This window comes from Rhinolophus ferrumequinum, chromosome 23 (genome assembly GCF_004115265.2).
Source record: "Rhinolophus ferrumequinum isolate MPI-CBG mRhiFer1 chromosome 23, mRhiFer1_v1.p, whole genome shotgun sequence".
In the NCBI taxonomy this organism is placed as follows: Eukaryota; Metazoa; Chordata; class Mammalia; order Chiroptera; family Rhinolophidae; genus Rhinolophus; species Rhinolophus ferrumequinum.
The window spans coordinates 14,771,831-14,790,824 of record NC_046306.1 but is presented as its reverse complement, the minus strand read 5'-3'; the positions used below and the strand labels follow the sequence as shown (position 1 = coordinate 14,790,824).

The 18,994-nt window shown below is 44.2% G+C and overlaps 1 protein-coding gene across 10 annotated transcripts in view; it reads right to left on the bottom strand.

Annotated features, from left to right (window-relative positions):
* Positions 1-18,994, bottom strand: part of PTPRT (protein tyrosine phosphatase receptor type T) — a 945,146-nt gene that overhangs the window by 127,310 nt on the left and 798,842 nt on the right. For 6 of the 10 annotated variants that reach the window (XM_033094902.1, XM_033094905.1, XM_033094898.1 and 3 more), the window contains one exon: positions 13,218-13,247. The exons of the other annotated variants lie outside the window; for them this stretch is intronic. In XM_033094902.1, the coding sequence (XP_032950793.1) occupies positions 13,218-13,247 (30 nt within the window). The remainder of the gene's footprint in view (positions 1-13,217; positions 13,248-18,994) is intronic. 10 annotated transcript variants of the gene reach the window in all.

The window sequence follows — 18,994 nt, the reverse complement described above, 5'->3', positions numbered from 1 at the left end:
AATGTCATTAAGGATAAATTAATGGATGTGTTACTTTGGCTGTAAGAGACAGTGTCAGCGAGACAACAGGTAGCTGGCGGTCTGTTCCCTAGCCCAAGACAGACAGCTTTTGCAATGGAGATTCATGGTCTTTATGTAACATGAGGTGCTTTGCAGGGAGAAGAATAAACAGAAATGCTCCAGCACTTAAGTGCCGTAAAATCACAAGCATGAGATAAATTAATTAGTGTATGCTAGGAAGGCGGCTGGTCTGTCTGCACTCCTGGGGAAAGCTCGAATGGATGGCACTGGGCTAGAGATGACGGGTCTCAACACCAGCCTCCTAAAGAAAGCAATTGAATTTAATGTGCAATCATAAACTGCAGCTGATAGATAAGTCTGGTCTGTGTTTGTTTTTTCACGGATACCATTTCTGTCTACTGCTTCAAGTTCTTTACGTTTGTGGGTCAAGTGTCTTAGGTGAGCGGGGAGACTTGGCATGGCTGTCACTTGCTTCTAATGCTATGGGAGGAAATTCTCAACACTGAGGGCATCTTTCAGGGAAGCCTGATTGCCCTCCTGGCATCCTAGATGAGGAGTGGTCCATTCTCCTGTGATGGGAGGCTCCCTACCTCACATTCACCTTGTTCTATTGTTAGACAAGTATTGTTAGAAAGTCCTTCTTTATGTTTCCCTTATATTTTCCTCCTTGTCATTTAAAAACAATAACACAAGCAACAACAAGGATAGCTAACGCTCATTTGCTAGGTGCCAGGCATTGGGCTCTGGTCAGTCTAACCTTATCTTGCATCATCCCAACTTTACAGTGTAGGACACTGAAGACTAGAAAAGGGTGAGAGCTATGCTCAAGACCACACAGCTAGGCCATGAGAGAGCCAAGATCCAAACCCAGGCCTGCCTCAGAGCAAGTCTTAACATCTTCACTACCACACCGTTCGAAGTTCCGTAACCTCCACTCACGGAACACAGCCTGGCTTGGAGAGCACCGCAGAATATAAGAAGGCAAGACAGATGGGAACTCACATTTTTGAGCCCATCTTAGGCATTTTGTTAAGCACCTGGCCTGGGGTAGTCAACCTAAACCATCTTTCCTCCAACAGCCCTTTGTATGTGAAGTCAGTAACTATCTCTCCAGGTGAGACCTCTCTTTTCTTGCAGTATTTTTTTTTTTCGTTCCATGTACATTTGTTTATTTTCTAATATACAAAAATCAGTATCAATCAATATTAACAATGGACATTTAAAATATGAAAAAAGTACCATTTAAAACAGCATGAAGACAATGAAACATTCAGGTATAAATCCCCCAAAACATGCATGAGACCTGCATGCAGAAAATTATAAGGGGACAAGGAAAGAAATCAAAGCAGACCCATGCAAATGAAGAGACACAGCATGTTTCTAGGCCAGAGGACTCAATATTAATGTCGATTCTCACCAAATTGATCTACAGATTCAATGCACGCCCAATCAAAACCTGGCAGGGTTCCTTGCAAGCTGGTTCTAAAATGCCACTGTATGCTTATTTTTAAAACGAGAAGTTGGGGGATGGGGGAGTGCTCCAAACCTCAACTGTCCAGAAAATGAACGTTTACCCCTGTGGTCATGTTTAATGTCACAATCATCTGGGTACCTTTCCTGACAGCAATTTCTCTGTGTCTGGTGTGGCTGAATGTGAATGAAATCCCCTCCGTGGCACAACGCTATTTATAAGACATCATAAACAAAAATATGTTAAGGGACAAGAGTTACTCTATAAAATTAGAAGTGGGACTCAAGAGGCCTGTTTTAAAGAGCCATGCCAGCCCTACCCTTTCTTCAATCTTTGTCCTTATTGACTCCAATGAATATTATAAAATTTCATATAATTGTAAAAAGATCTTTGTTCCTGTTTGAGTCTTATCCTATCTCAGCAGTGGGTGTATTTAAAGGAATAAAGTGTTGGTACAGGTCTCCCACCCCCGCCCCCCATTACAATTTGGAGCAATGGTTATAAACTTTCAGGTAGGGACCTACTTTGAACCTTCTTTATTGCATATTCTACATGGTCTTACAGGCTGTCATTCTTATCAGTCTTGCTACCTGGAAAAGTAGCTTCCCTCAGAATCCTTGTCACATCCACTTCCCAACCCTTGATAAGAACTCAGCACCAGTAACTGGCAACTCTGTTCCACGGATTTTGTTTTTCATGTAGCCTGTGCCCCTGGTCAGTTTGGTGAGCCTTCATTTCCTTACGTTAAAATGACACTTCCTCACTGGAGCGACTTGAAGATTTCATGAGATATCTGTATGAAAGCACTTTAAAAACTGCAGAATACAAGTAGACATAATACTATAAAATATAAAGCTATATACTATAAAATACAAACCATAATAGTAGCTACCACTGTACCGAGCACCTACTGTGCACCAGACATAGAACCAGATGTTATCCATGCATTGCACTATTTTATGAAATCCTGGAAAATCCCCAGAGCAACCATCCAAATTTAGTATGACTGTCCCTTTTTTACAGATGAGGAAAAAGAGGCTTGGAAAAGTTAGGTTAAAAAATGGCGGAGTCCAGGATTTAAACCCACATGCAGTAGTTCTGCTCTTTTTATTACAGGACATACTGCTTCCAGGTATTGAGTACTAGTTTTCTCACCATTGAGTACTAGTTTCCTCACCATTGAGTACTAGTTTCCTCACCATTGAGTACTAGTTTCCTCACCATTCAGAGCTAAGGGGAAAGCAGAGTTTAATATCAGTAAGAAGTGGGAGATGAGATGACAAAAGTATAATTTATTGAGCAAATTGCTCCCAGCCTAGGAGGCTGGAAAACCCCTGCACAGTTATAAAGGGGGCACACACTCAGGTTCAGCCATGGACCGCCTGGAAAAACCTTAGATCCCACACTTTCATGGTAGTTTTGCTGTGCAAAGCAAAGGTAAGACAGAAGCATAGTATAAAATGCCATATCAACCATATCGGAGCTTAGATTTTCCACCAGAAGTTGTCTCCTTGGCAGTAGATGTCCAAATCATAAATAACACAGGGAAGAAAGAATAAGGTAAAATATAGATGATCTTAGCTTTTCTCCATTTCTAAAAATGTAGTGTCGCTAGCTGTTTTCCAAAACAAAACAAGGCTTCCTTATTCTTGAGGGCCAATGTGGTTTATAACCTGAACAAAACCATATTTCCACTCTTTACAAAAATAAAATCTCCCATTAAATACAGGGTATCAATTGCACTGATCTTGCAGTTCTTCCACTTAAAAAACATGGGTGGTTGTAGTGTACCCAAATTTCCACCCTCTTAGGATATTCTGCACGGTGGTTCAAAGTCATTGGAATGAAAAGGTACTCCAGAAAGAGGCTCAGCTAATGCTCTTTTATTCTGCTACAAAGGAGATTTCATAAATGGAAGTGTTGGGCTTCTTGAGGTCTCACTGATGAAGACAGTGCTTATGTACAAATATTTCTCAGAGGACTGATCATGGCTGAGGGGTCTTTACTCCCCATGGTGCACCAACACCATGAGAGGGAGTGATTGTGAGAAATTAAATACTGTGTAAACATGAGCCTGGGGCACTTTTGCTATGCATTAAGTGGTATGTACACATCTATAAACAGCATAAAGATTGTCTCCTTCAATATTTAAAAGAAGGAAATGGTGCCATCAGATGGCATTCTCTCTTCTCTAGACTCTGCCCTCCAAACTTGGGTTCCATCATCATAACCAAAGCCACGTCTATTGGATGATCCTGGGGGACCAAATTCTCGATTGAGTTTCCAGGTTAAGTGGCCAGACCGAGACCCTTATTAATCTTCCAAATGATTGGATTGCATGACTCTGGCTTCTCGAGCCCTCCCAGATGGGTGGTTCTCAACCATGGTTTCAGATTAGAAGAACATGGGAACCGTAAAATGTCTACGCATCATCTGGGGACCAATGAAATCAGTTCCCCAGTCTTGCTTTATAGGTTGTGGCTTGTGATCCCCTCTTTGTTTGGCCACCCTCCCCAAACCATACACTAACTCCTCTGAGCTCTGTTCCCAGGAGGGTATTCTCAACGGGACTGTTCTGCATTCTGAGAACAATTCCTCTTTTAAGGCAGGATTTGGCAGCCGTATCACAAAAGACAAGCCTATCCCCCATCCCCTATATGTAGAGGTAACCACGGTAGTCCTTACACCTTCTACCCCAGTCTTTTTTCTACCCACTGGTCTACAAAGTCTTCTTGTGTTAAAATGACATTGTCTACTTCTGGCCAGAATCAGTTATGAACCCTGATCCCTCTCCTTGATCTCAGTAGGGGTAGATGCCAGGAGGAGGGGTGTCCTACCCGATTAGTCCAGAGAAGAAAATGTGTCAAGTTGAAGAACCACCATCTCGGTTGTCCTACTTCATTCTGTTGGACAAATTCTCCTTCCATGTAACTCAGTTTGGTAACCACAACTTCTATCACCCCGCCTCCCCTGACACACCCAACCGTTGCTGTGTTCTAGCTCAGCTCTACCGTTCAATGAATGACAATGCCCTTGGCACATACAATGTATGATTTAATGTCTTAAGATAATCCCATGAATTGAGCACTATCGTTCCCTTTTTTCAGATTGGAAATTGAAACCCAGAGAGCTTAGGATGCATAGCTATTAGGTAGTGAAAGTGGGATTCAGCGCCGAGAGAGAGAGAGAGAGAGAGAGAGAGAGAGAGAGAGAGAGAGAGAGAGAGAGAGAGAGAGAGAGAGAATTTTAAATAGTGAAGCCAAAAGGAAAAGCGGGTGAATGTGTCATTTCTAGAGGCAAACATCTTGCCTCTGCCCCATACGCAGCAGCCCAGCAGGCCCTTTAGCCCTTGGTATCTCTCCTCAAAGCAGAGTCAGTGACTTCCTCATTTTGTCATGTCATCCCGGTTTCTCTTTCATGTATTCATAACATGATTTGATAACTATTTGGTAACACGTCCAAGTTGCTTGTAAGCTGTGAGCTCCTGGAAAGAAGGGTATTTCTTTCTAAATTCTTAATACCTAGCCCAGGGCTTAGCACAAAGCGATTGCTCAGTAAATACTCATGTATGAAAGACTGTCATTCTCTTCTAAAATGGACTGTTATGACCCCCATTTTAGAGATGAGCAACTGAAATGGAGATGGAGTGAAGTGACTAAAGGAAAACTGCGGGGCCAGAATGCCCAGGGTTCTTTCCTGCACCAGTCATCTACGTAATAATATCTGCTGAAGTATCTCCCAGCCCAACTAGACAACTAGGTAATAGGTGGGGAAGCACTTTGGAAGAGATAAAACAGTACATGCAAACAAGATGCAATCAGTATAATCTCATCATCGTGGAACTTAACTAAAGCACTCCTTTCCATTAAAAGCACTATGCTGAAACACTTAGAAAGGCATTTTCCAGTTGGTGTACTTCAGAATCCTGTCTTTGCTACACCCCTAGCTGCAAGAGTCATTCCCACTTTGGGGCTGCTTGCTGAAGGCCAGTGCCTTCAGAATTAAACCGGTTCTTACCCTGGGCACACACTGCTACGGGGCACCGTGGCTGGGCACTTGGAAACCTGGTTCTCTCCTCTGGCTGGTTCAGCAAAAGGATCTTCCTACAGTCTCTCCTGTGATAACCCCATAAGCTCCCCCAGGCAAGAGCTCTGTGTGAAGGTGTGTACAGCCCTTGTGCCCAGCAGGGGCATGGCTGAGAAACAAATGCTTATGAAGGAATGACTGCCCAAGGAAGGACTTTTTAGAGTTTACTTTTCATCAGTGGGCAATAAAGTAGCAACTCCAATTAGCTGGGATACAAAGTATCCACAGGCACTGACGTACGGGGAGGGCCATACCACGTGCTCACATCCACGTGTCTCCCATGGCCAAACTGAAGAAAAGCTAAAGGGAATGTCATGAGTTGCATCCCCTGAGAATTAGACTCTAAGACAGAGATTGACGTGGGGGAGATGAATTAGGAGGAGCTTCCAGAAGGAAAAGGAAGGGGAGGGAAGGGGAAGGAAGGGAAGGGGAAAGAGTAGGCAGAAGGGGAAGCTGAATGGTGACATAGTTGCAGTGATAGCTTGAGCCAACGCCATGGGACGCTCTGGAGCAGGGGTGACTTTTACACCCCTGTGTGGGCCAGCTACTGGATGACCTTGGGGGAGAAAGCTCTGAAGGACGAAGAATCGTCTGCCAGCAGCAATTCTGGCAACTGGGGGAGTAACCTTCAATCTCGACCGGGGATGTGAGTGGTACATCACAGTGTCCTCCCCAGGAACTTCTCTTTCCCAACCACATTTCCGTAGGTCACCCCTCTCTTTCAGCAAAGACATCCGCACACTCTTTTATACCTCCTTGACAAAGTTCAAATGCGTTTTCAGAATTGAAGCACTTAGAATCACAGACAGACCTTTCTAAGCCTCAAGAAACCCTTAATACCTGGTTGGTGTTAAAACACGGTATAAACTTAGAACTGAAGCATACACATCTTCTGCCAACTTTGGAGGGGAAAGGCTCATTTGTATTTTCCCTGATTAAGGTGACAGATTCTGGCTTACAGATTTGCTCTGTTTGGTATTCATGACTGATGGGTTCAGACTTTAATTCAATAGAGTAAACAATAAAGCATCCATTTAGTCACAATCCCTCTCCAAATCTGTACAAATCTGTATACATGATGTACCCGGTGCATTTATATCTATCTTGTTGCAGCAGCATTCATTAATTTTATACATTTATAATTGTGACGTGCAAGTACAACACTGAGAAACCTACAACCAATATAAAACTACAAAACAGGTGATCTGAAAGCCCGCCATCATCATATGCCAAAATAAATGAAAATGGATATGAACTAACTTCTAGAGAATGAAGTAATACAACTCAATGGGAGCCGAAACAAAATGGGGGGGGGATCAATCTCGCACCTACACCAACCTGTGTGTATTCACTCAGGTAGTCAGCACAATCTTATGATGCCTGATTTGTTCTGGGCTCCATGCTAGTCATTGGGAAATGATGAATGAGGAAGCTACAGTCCTAGTCGATATGGAGAGAGCTGGGCAAACACACCAAGGGCAGTATAACCTGAGAACGGTTCATGAGCGAATGAGTTAATCGGTGAATGCATGAAAGGTGACGGCAACACCAAAAACATGCACCCGGGGACTAGGGACACGGTCTGTGGGAGTTGGGGAGGACCGACTACATAAGAGAATACCAATTTTCCCTTTTTACAGATACTGGAATGTTCCAGGCACAGAAGGTACATAGGCAAGCCAGAAAGAGGGCGCTGCAGGTGCCAGGGTGCAACCCTGAGAAAGGGACAGTTGAATCGGGGTGATGCGAGGATGTCAGGAGACAAGTTGTTCTCAAAGTCAGCATGCAAAATAATCATCTGAGCTGTATGTTAGAATGCAGATTCCCAGGCCACACTTTCAAAGGGACTGGGCAGATCTGGGGGTGGGGCCCCGGAATCAGAATTCTCAGTCAGGTCTTCCGCTTGGCTGAATGGCAGTGTATGGCCGCCATCTCTGACGTGCCTTAATGGTTGTGCCTTAGATTGTCACCTGTCAACATGTTTGCTGTTAGCTTCTGGGAATTGATACTTCTCATTTTGAAAAGGTTTCCTTCTATGCCTATTTTTTCTTCATTTTTATTTGAAGTGACTGATAAATTACATAAAATGTTTTTTGAGTTTCTCGCAATGTAATCATTTTAAATTCTTCTTTAAATGTACCGAGGCAATGATATTCGATTTGCAACCGCCTGTGATGCAAAAAGGTGTGTGCATTTGAGAAAAGGGGGCAGTTTCTTACTTTTGTTGAGGACCTACTATGTTCTAGGCAGTTTCCAAACATTATCTCATTCAATCCTTGCAAGATCTCTGTGAGATATGCATTTTATTTTTTTAATCGTCACTTTACATAGTAGGAAACTGAGACTCAGAAAAAGCTGAGCGGCTTTTCCAGGTCACTGATTCTAACAGGAGCAAAGGTTGCCTTCAAGCCACAGAAGCAAGGAAAATCGTAGCTATTTGTTTTCTTTTGAAGAACAGCTCACCTCCCTATTAATGTTCACTGTTATGTCTTTTAATTTCATCTTGTTCTTTCATTCATTCCACACACATTTACTAGGAGTCCATGGTGCATGTTAGGGAGACCATGGGGAACACCCCAATGAACTAGAAACATCCTTAAGACACTTACGGTCCCGCCTATGACAACAAAGTAACTGCAGTGAGAGTTGGGAGAAAAGGCCATTCCCGCAGGTGGAGACAATCAGGGAAGACTTCCTGTAGGAGCCAGTATTTGATCTGAACCTTGGAGAATAGATGCGGGATTTGAATATGCTGGAACGGGGAGAGAGGGAGAAGGAGGGGGAAAGCCTAAGAGTCCCAGAGTATCTGCAGACAGGCAGCAGTTCATGTCACTGTTTTCCGGCTCTGTGACACTCGCACAGGCATTCGTCCAAGGCTAAGTGAAACAGTTAAGCGCTCTCTCTGCCAGAATGCTTGGTAAGCATCTCAGTGCTTTCAGAAGAACGGCTGCACTAAAATGTCTCTGTTTGAAACAATTACTGTGCCCATCACACACCTTGAGGTAAATTAACCTGTGAACACATGTCAACACTTAATATCCTTTTAAAAAGCAGACACAGAATTTGTTGGTGCTGCTTTACTATAAAAAGGCCAAGAAAGAATTCTAGAGGAGCATTTCTGTCAGCTCAGAATGTAAAGAATAGGTAACCGGTACTATTTGTAACATACCGACTTTCTGTCAGCCACACTGCATATACACTCTGTCATCACCCCTCATGAAAATGCTGGAAAGTCACTAGCGGTATCACTATTTTGCAGCTGAAGAAACTGAGGCTCAGAGTGGTTCCTTGATTGTCCAAGGTCAGAACAATCTGATGGGAGAAGCAGACCTAGAATTGTCATCTAGGCCTGACACCAAAGCCACATTATTCTCATTGTGTGCGTGTGTGTGTGTGTGTGTGTGTGTGTGTGTATGTACTGGACAATGAAGGACCCCCTTCTAGACAATCCTGTGTCCTAGGATCCCCAGATCCTTCTATCTGTAGCTCTTTTTATTCTGGTCACTGGCACTCTTTGGTCACCCCTCACTCTAACCCCTTGGCTACCTCTGATCTGGCAGCTCATTGCTTTCGACTATGACCATGTGGCAAATTCCCTGGACAGCAACGACCGGATTATCCCAAGGGCCTCCTTGCTAGCCAGGAATTACAACTACTTCCTGTCCCTAGAAAGGTGCACCAAATGGAAGCTCTACAGATTTGCATTTGAATCCTGGCTCCCCTGCAGCCTGGCCAAGGGCTCACCAAGCACATGGCCCAGGCAGGAATCCCCCCACCCCCTGAAGAACAGAGTTTGGTAAAAAGCATGAGTAGGACTTGGGGGTATGTGGCCCTGGGTTCATACCCTAGCCCTGCCACCTCCTGGCCGTGGGATGTAAACAAGTCCTCAAACCTCAGTCTTAACATCTAAATAAACTCAACACAATAGCCTGTATCTCACAGGGCTTGTAAGCTTTAGAGGAGCCCGACGTAGGTAGCTACCAACAGGTAAATTCTTTTCAACTTCCTCCTCTTTCTAGGCTGGTTCAGGTACACTTCCTTCACCTTTGTGTCTGCAATGGCAAACGTAAGGTGCAGCGTATAGTAGGAGCTCAATAAAACAGGATGAGTCTTGAACCCCATCCTCTCTCTATCTCAAAAGTCTAGGGCAGGGATTGGCCCTCAGCATGTGCCTGGCCCACTGTCTGATTGTTTAAGATAAATTGTATGGGAACACACCCATGCTCATTCATGTACATTGTTTACGGATGCTTTTGTGTTATGCCCGAGTTGAGTAGGTGCAACAGAGACCATATGAGCCTGCAAAGCCCAAAATATTTACTGCTGTCTCCTTACAGAAAAAGTGTATAGCCCCCTGCTCTTGTGTATGGGACCTTTCAATGGGGGAGCCCTTGAGGGTCTCTTTGTTTGAAAAACAAATTCTCCTGCTCCTACCTGACACTTTATATCCTCTTTCCCTGGTTTGTCTATTTTCTCCTTAGCTCTCTTGGCCATTACATAACATCTATACTACTTACTTTTCTTCTATATGTTATTTTCTACCTACTCCATTGAAAAGCTCCACGTGGGCAAGGATTTTTGTTCGTCCATTGATCAGTGCCTGGCAATTCCGTGGGTACTCCACAAATATTTGTTGAATGAATAAACGTGATTTTATGGAAGAGATGGTTCAGCCAAAGCATGTTGGAAGCTCTTTCTCATGGACAATTTTGGGGGCATTCAAAGGGACCAAGTGGCCCCTAACTCCTGTGAGGAGGGTATTATTTTACCTGCTTTATAGATGAGACAGCTGAGACTCTGGTTAAGTCAGTGCTTCTGAAATTTTAACGCGCACATGAGTCACCGAGGATCTTGTTACAATGCAGGTTCTGACGCAGAAGGTCCGAGCTGGGAGCCCAGGGACTGCAGTTCCAGCAAGTTCCTGGGCGATGCTAACGCTTCTGGTCTATGGACCACACTTTGAACAGAGAGCATTTAAAGCACCCACTCAGGGTCTATACCGAAGACTTGGCGGAGTGGGGTTTTTGAATTGAGATCACGAAGGTCATCATTTCTCTTCTCCATCCACACGCATCTCAATCCTATGGTCTCACCAGCCCTGACCCTTCTCCCCTCCTAGGCTGCTCCTGTCCCCAGACACTTTGCCTTTGGGCCTTCCCTTCCACAGCCACCATCTTCAGCATCTTCCTTCTCACAGATTCCTCAACTTGACCTGCATGCGCCCAGGACTTTTTGGCCCTCCAAGTGGCTAATGTCATGTTTCTCCACTGTTTAGGCACCAGTGGTTAAAAAGAAGTATTCTTCTTGGGCTCCAGACAGGCTGGCTTCCTTTGCCAACCCTACCCGACACCCTGCACAAGTGACTACTGATGGCCAAATGTCAAGGCCGTGCCCACACCCTCCATGGCCGTCTCTCTTCAGCATCTCTGCGACTGCCAATTCCCGCTTCTGCATGGCCTTCTCTTGTGCTTCTAGCATTTCTCATCCTACTTTTCTGGCTGCTTTGCCAGGTCTTCTCTTCCTTTGAATCTTTAACCACGGTCAGTTGCTGGCTGGCATGAGTGTCACACTCCAGGTTCTATGACCTAGACTCCAAGTTTGCACCAGTTGAAAGGCCCTTGTTTATCACTGTACCTTGAAGTGCAAAGTACCTGGGTACCTGTCTCCTACACTCCCACACTGTCCATGTTTGAGTTCATCAGACTACCCAGCACAACACGTGGTATAAAGTGGGCATCTAAAGACCATGCTATGTACACTGGCTAACAGACTGAGGGGATGAGGTGCCCACAGGTTGTGATGGGTCATTCCATGCCCACACTTACTGGGTGGTTCTTATGGTGCCATAAAAACCCCTGGAAGACCAAGGAGATCCCAGGGGCCACCACTAGTGCCCTAACCCTTTATGGTTTCTGAAAGGGGAAAGAAAGAAAAGTAACATTTCATGAGTGCCAACTTTGTGATCAACACTTTACAAAATTGTGTCATTCCCTCTTCAGGGTATCTCTGAGTCACGCACATTGCCACTATTTTAGAGCGAAGAGAAATGAGGCTCAAAGACTTCAGACATTTGTTCAAAGCTGCATAACTGGTGAGTGATGGAGATGGGGCTTGAACCCAGAGCTGCATGATTTCTAAGGCTCATTCTTTTTTCACCACCACAACAAAACCCCACATTGGTTTCTGCTTCTATTCCTTTACAGATGCTCTTCCCTCTGCTCAGAATTCTTATTTCTTTGGGTAAAATCTGTTTCTAAAAACACTAATAACTACCTGTTGCCCCATTAAAACAACTAGTCAAGCAGCTAAGTGCTCTTAAACCACAGTACATATAGACACCTCTCCATCACATTTCAAGTATCTGATTTTATGCCAGTCTCTCGGGTAGGCTTGAGCACTGTTGGCGTAAGGCTCAAAGTCCTGGTCATCTCCGCAACCAGGGTCTGGAACACAACGTGCATGTTCAGTGCATGTTTGTCCAACGAATGAATGAACAAATGAAGCAAGTACTTCTAGTGTTGGTGGTGGGGTTCAGTGGTTTCTGTATAACACGAGGGTAGTGGTATCAGAATCTTATTTGCTCATCACGTGGGCCTATTGACCTGTGGACATAAGCACTGAGCAGAGGGGATGGGGGAGACTTTTGCTAGCTCTATCTTCATCTGTGAAGGCTTCAGCAGATGATCACTGACAGACAGGGCCCCTCTCACAAGGCTGGGGTTCCCAGGGGTCGAGCACAACATGGAATGATGGACAATGGAGTTTACCAGGAGCCAGGCATTCTGAAGTTTGATCCCTCTCTTTTGGTAACTGCATATATGATTTCACGTACCTCTTTGGACCTCAGTTATAAAATATGGAAAATGTGTATTAGGAAAATGGGACTAATTCAGTGATTTTCTAACTTCATTACCGAGGATTTATTTATGGAGTTTTTCCTCTTTTACCCTCATGTTTTGAAAATATCTGGTTTAATAATGAGAAAAATCATCGTCATTCATTTAGAAAGTGCAATAAAAAATGGACAGGCAATTAGCCATCTATAACTACCAACCATCGATAACTACCACGGATAGCATGAGATGACTAATGCTGAAACCAAACGGAGATAATTCCATCCCAAAGCAAAGACCTTGGATGTCACTGTGAAGCTGTTTCCAGATAAAGTCATGATGCCCTGTAGATTTTCTGAAACAGTAGAAACAGCCACGGAATTTCTTTCAAACCGTTGGGCCCCTAGGGCTACCTGTTCTCCAAGTGGACATGAAATGGACTCTGAAGGTTACTGAGATCTGTGATTCTGTGTTATGTAAGCAAGTCTTGCAGGAGGCATGTTTGATCTCTCACTGGAATTTGGGAATTTCTAACTAGAAAATTATACTGACAAAGGAGAAATAGCCCTTCACATCTCCAAAAACAGGGGGGAAAAATCCAAAATGGCAGAAACGTAACAGACACGAACAATAACAGTTCATTTTCAAATGGAAAACGTCTATGCAAAATAAAAACTTTGGGGCTACAGATGATTTAGACAGAAGTGAGTATGAGGACCCAACAGACACTGGGTTGGAGCAGGAAATGCATGCTACAGTTTCCCTTACAGGGCACAAAGCAAAGTTAACCCCGGGTCGATACTTACAAGTAATAGGAGTAGGAATAAGCATTTCTTCTATATATTGATGGGCAGTCAGATGAAGGAAATGTCCAAAAAGGGGGGGAAAGAAAAGACAAATAGACAAGAATTAGATTTATATAAAATCTTGATTCTTAGAAATACACATAGTATTTCAGTATCCCTCAGCTCAAGGAGATGCACGTTTCTCTGCTAGTCATCTTTGCTGAGAATCAGACAATGTCAGTGGTAGAAAAAATGAGAACGATGTCTCCTATGATGGAGAAACTCACAGAGGAAGCCACATCTCACGTTGGCTGTTTTAGTTGTTTGAAAGTTACTTCTCATGGTTAACTGAAATTAGCTTCATTATAAATATGACTGTTTCATCTTGGATCAGATTTCTGTGGCCTTCTAGAACTGGTGTACCACTCTTCTACAGGGCAGTGCTCCTATGATCTAAGGAAAACCATAAGGACTTCTATCTTCTCTGTTCCAGTTCAAACCACACCAGAGTCTGGTTAGTAAGGTCATGCCAACAGCAAGGAAATCATGTAAGCTAGCATCCAAGATGGCGCCCTAATGATCCACACTTCCCCAAACTCATGCCAAGGTGTAATGCTCTCCCACATTGAACCACGGCTGGCCCTATCTGACAGGTGTTACATTTTGGGACTTTCAAAAAAGAAGCTTTGCATCAGTGTCCAGGTCTTTGCAACTCTCGCTTAGAACACTCTAGGTAAGATGTCCAAGTATCTGGAGGTTGCCATGTTGGAGAGACCATATGAAGAGAATAAATAGGCCCTAAGACTGCATGAAGACAAAGATACAGGCTGGCATTGTAAAGAGACCATTCCTCTTCTTCATTCCTCGTTCTGTGGTCCAGGGCCCGGAAATGTGATTCTTCAAGAACAGAGAGCTCAGGATGCCTTCAATGAAGACGTATAGACACATGCGTTCTCCATATTGTCAAAAACACTGGGCTGAGATGCAAGAGGCCAGCATTCTGATCCCAGCTCTTTCCCTTGCTCACTGTGACATCTTGGGCAAGTGGATTCTTTCTCCTGGACCTGTTTCCTGATCCAGGGACAGAGTGAATGGCATGGATAACTGCCAGCTTAAAGAGCTTTGAAGAGTGTAAATATGGCATTCCTTCGCATCCCAGGACCAGCGCTTGTTAACTGAAGAGCAAGTCACTAACTATTTCGGAGTCTCATTTTCTCCATCTCAAGGTTGGGGGCATTAATTCCCTATTCCCAAGAGTCACTGTGGGTATTAACATCGGATTATATAAATCTAAATTATAGTCAAATTACATATGACATATAAAAATAGTATAAGTAAATGATATTAATCTAAATTAATATTAGATTACATTCATCTAAACATCTGAAATACAGTTGGGCTCAGGGAAGAGGAGTTTATGCCCCCACGTCACCCACAAACACAAGGTGTGCTGCTGCTTACTCTGGTGACCGGGAGCAAAGTGCTCACCTTGTTAGGAATATCAAAATCCTAATAACATCAGAACAAATACTCGTCTAGCGCTTACTACATCGTTAGGCACTGTTCTCGGCTCTTACCAGGAATAAACTCATGCATTCCTCACCACCACCCTGACAGACAGGTATTGTTATACCCCCACTTTATGGATGAGGAACCACGGAGATGAAAAAAGGCTAAGTGTCTTCCCTAAAATCACTTAGTCAGTCACTGGGTTTGATAGTGCCAGGGCCCTCAAGCTCATGTTCTCGACCACCAGCCTGTGCGACCTTTGAGAGGAGAAGAAACAGATGCGTGTGGACCAATACAGCGAGCCAGACATGGAGATGTCACATGTTTATCTCTTTTAACCCTACCCACAACCTCACGGAGAAGGCATTATTCTTACTTTTACTTGAGGCAGCTGAGGCTCTCAGAGGTCACTCTTCACTAGGTCTACGGTTTTGTGTATTTGGGGACCAATTGCAAGGGTTTCCACAGTGAGCAGCCCCAGGCTGCACGCTTGGGCTCCACGCTGCACTCTATGCTCTGTAGCCTCTGGCTTTTCTGCTCTTGCCCTTCAGGATTCACCTCTGCCTGGGCTACCTCCTCATGACAACACGCTTCCGTAACATTCAAACCACCACTTCCAAGCAGATTTTTCTGAGTGAGCCTGTTTGTTACCAAAAGCCAGTGCTATCCTGACCCAGCTTCAAGGCAAATAACTCCAGAATGACGGCAACTGACAAGCTTTTATTAAATGAGTACCTTTTCCCAATTAAATTGCAAAGTCTTCCAGGGCAAGGATTATAGTTCTTTAATTCTGTGACCAAAAGATAGTATACATGTGTGTTTTCTCTAAGGCCTGAAGAAGATTTACTGAAGGTCTAAATTTACAAGGATACAGAGATATTGCAAGTAACAGATTGCCTGAGATCAAAAACTCCTGAGCAGGAAGACAGCTGTGCTTGGAAAAAAAAAAAAAAAACACACACACACACACACAAAACCCCAAACTTAATAAATCACATATTGTGAATCTACTTTTCAGCTGGCTGACAAGATTGACTTGAGGCACAGCTTCCCTTTTTTGTTCCATACTATTTAAACAAGACTAAGCTGTGTATTTAACCATCCATTTGAATCACCTACCCATGCATCTACTGCATAAACCCACCACCTATCCATCCTTCTACCCATCCATCCATCCCTCCATCCATCCATCCCTCCATCCAACCATCGATTCCTCCCCACACTTAACAATCTATTCACCCAGCGATCCTCAGAGCTATTCATCCACACACTCATCCACATGGAGACACTCACCCTTTGTATCTCCATGTAATTCGGACTCTGTAAGGTCCCACATTCAAAGACGCCCAGGCCAAACAGCCAGAGGCATGCAAAAATAATTCTAATCGTTAACTCCCATCTTTTGCAGCTTCTAAGGGAACCTCGTTTGAGTCACCCGCCAACATCTCACATCCCTTTCTGCCACCGTTCACTTCTCAACATCCCCTCCGCCCATTACAAAACCACCAAGGAACAACGACAAAACGTCAGTCAGGTTTTATTTGATGTTTTGTCTCTCTCTTCCCTCCTCTCTCTTTTTACCCTGGTCTTCTGCATGTAAATTGATTTAGCTTCTTTCATTAAGCCCTTCTCTTGGTCCTCTGGACCTCTAGCCCATTCTCTGTTTGCTTTCTAGTTCAGCATCACAAAAGGAAACACCTAATAGCAAGAGAAAAAAAATCTCTTTGGAGAGTGACAACGAAGGCCAATTGCCAATGACGATGACGCCTCCAGGGGAAGAAGCTAGGACATCTTATGTGTCCTGGGAACATTTGGCCATAGCTTTGGTGAAGACTTTGAATCAGTTGGATCCACTAGGAGCAGAGAAAACAGGGAACCACCATGCCCATGTCCCCAGAGATTAGGGAGAGGGCCCAGCTCAAGCCAGTGGAGAGGATGTCGCTGGTGTTTGGCTTCTGAGAGCTCCTGGATCCAGGAACTAACTCTGGATCGTGATGGGACTGAAGAGATTCTGACACTAGCATCCTGAGTTGTGATGATTTGCTTACTAGTTAGGGGTTTCTTTTCCTTTAATAGAACTTCCTTTCAGGTAGCTGTGCACAGCGTTCTAACGGTCAGCAGTAAGTTAGTGATAAACTCAGTCAACCAAAGAAGTTTTCCCCATCAGAGGTGAAGGAGCCCATCAAAGCCTTCACTGGCTTTTGGGCATCTCTAGACATGAGAAGACATTGTAGGTCAGTGGAAAGAGTGCAGGCCTGTGCTCAGTTTCTCTTCTACTCCTCCTTTCCCTTTCTCCTCTCCTCTCCTTTCCTCTTGTCTTCTTTCTTTCCCTTTCCTTCCCCTATACCCATCTGTACATTCTTACTACAACTAGTTCAGCAAAATGTTGTATTTTCTCCAAAGGATACTACATATGTAAACACTGATTAGCAAAATCCAAACCTCTGCCCACTGCTCCAACACTTGACTTTTGCCTCTTGAGGAGAAATGGTGGTCATGTGATACACGTTGGTTGGGTCTGATGGATAATTTTGATCGAAGTAAAAGATAAAGACGTGCAGAAACGGTTAAAAACATACAAAGGACTCACTTTATACTTGCTCCCACCCTGGAAGCATAATGTCCTTTCCTCTCTCCCCAAAAGTCACACATTTCAGAAATAGCTGTTGAGAAGGAAGTGAAATTTCTTCACAAGCTCACAGTCGATGATGACGTGGGTTAAGCCAGGCTTTAGAAAGAGCAAAATTGGAAGAGCATATCTGACTTACAAATCAGTGGCAAAGAATGAGAACATTTCAGCTCTATCCAAGAGGAATGCAATTCTATTAAATTGGTTACTTTTTCCAGGGAGACAATCCGAAACTCACCTCTGCCACCAATGTGTCTGCAAGTCTAAGAAACATGAGAATGATCTTATATGTGCAAAGTGCTTACTGTCCCCAGAAAAATCAAAGCCCATGTTCAACCTCATCTAATAGCAGCTGACTTGTCACTGAGACATTCAATATGGCCCCATTTTATGGATGAGGCTAATGATGTGAAAATGCAACACTGTCCTTAATTAACCCTGTGGGGGCTCTTGGTCCCAAATATTAACACAGTACTTTCCCTTCCCCCAGCCTCTCCAACCAGAAAACCAGCAACTGGTTGAGAACCTTAACTCTTCATTCTTCTGGGAGTCTGAGGAAAGAAATGATCCTGTTAGACAAAAGATGTGAAGAAAGGACAAGGTCCTACCAACAAGATATCTTAGCCAGAGGGGGGACTGACTGTGTCAGAACAGAACCATGAGAGACACAAGGACATTCTGGTGCCAAAATGGCTAATAGACGGCTCACTGCATGTATAGTGGGAACCCCAGTGTTTCTGACGCACTGCTGGCGGTAAATGGGGATATTACTATTATTTTTTAACTTCCTGCATTGATAGTCATGTGACCCCTTAGTTGGAGGTTGGAATTTGTCCTTGGTGCATCCTATCCCTTTGTTTGGGTGAGGAACACATGTCACGAGTACTTTTTGTTGTACAGATGGAAGCAAGTCCCTGGTCCTCGTTATTGGGCTTGTCCTGACCTCTGTGGGTAACCAAACCCAGAGATTCAGGATGAGGTATTACGTAGTTTGTTTAATAATATGAAAGTCTCTTTAAATTGGGGATAGGGAACATTGCAGCACGTATTACTATAAGGTAGGTAAATGAAGGTTGTTTGCTCTGGCAGATTGAGGGAGTGGGAAGATGGAGAACAAGGTTGGGACCATGGAGTTGAAATTGAGAAGACAGGGAGGAGAGTGGTAGGCATGTAATTCTGGCACTAGTCCACGGGCTACGCAGAGGTGGGCAGTAGGACTCTGTTTAGAGGAATAACCAGCACACTGTAGGGACAGTGACAGCCGACGCTCATGATGGATATCAACTTTCCATGATGGTATTTCCTTTCCCTCTCTGCACCTCCCTTGTGTTATCCTCAAGTCTTGTCAATGTCTGATAAACAGAAGATGGCCGTGTAGTGAGAAGGATGAAGCATCGCTTTCCTGCATCTACCTTCCTGGGCTCATCTGTGTCTCCGGGGCTCTCCATTTATCTTGATCACGTGACCCATCATAGCAGAGCAGTTAAATCTGAGAAGACTCATTTCATGACACAAGGAATCCCATGGCGCCTCAAGGTGGCCCAACCATAGGGATCCCTGGCCCCATAAGAAACTGACCGTCTCAGGGTCACTCACCAAGCAGGCAGCACCTACCCTTCAGTCACCAAACACAATCAGCCACAACTGGCCCACATATTTC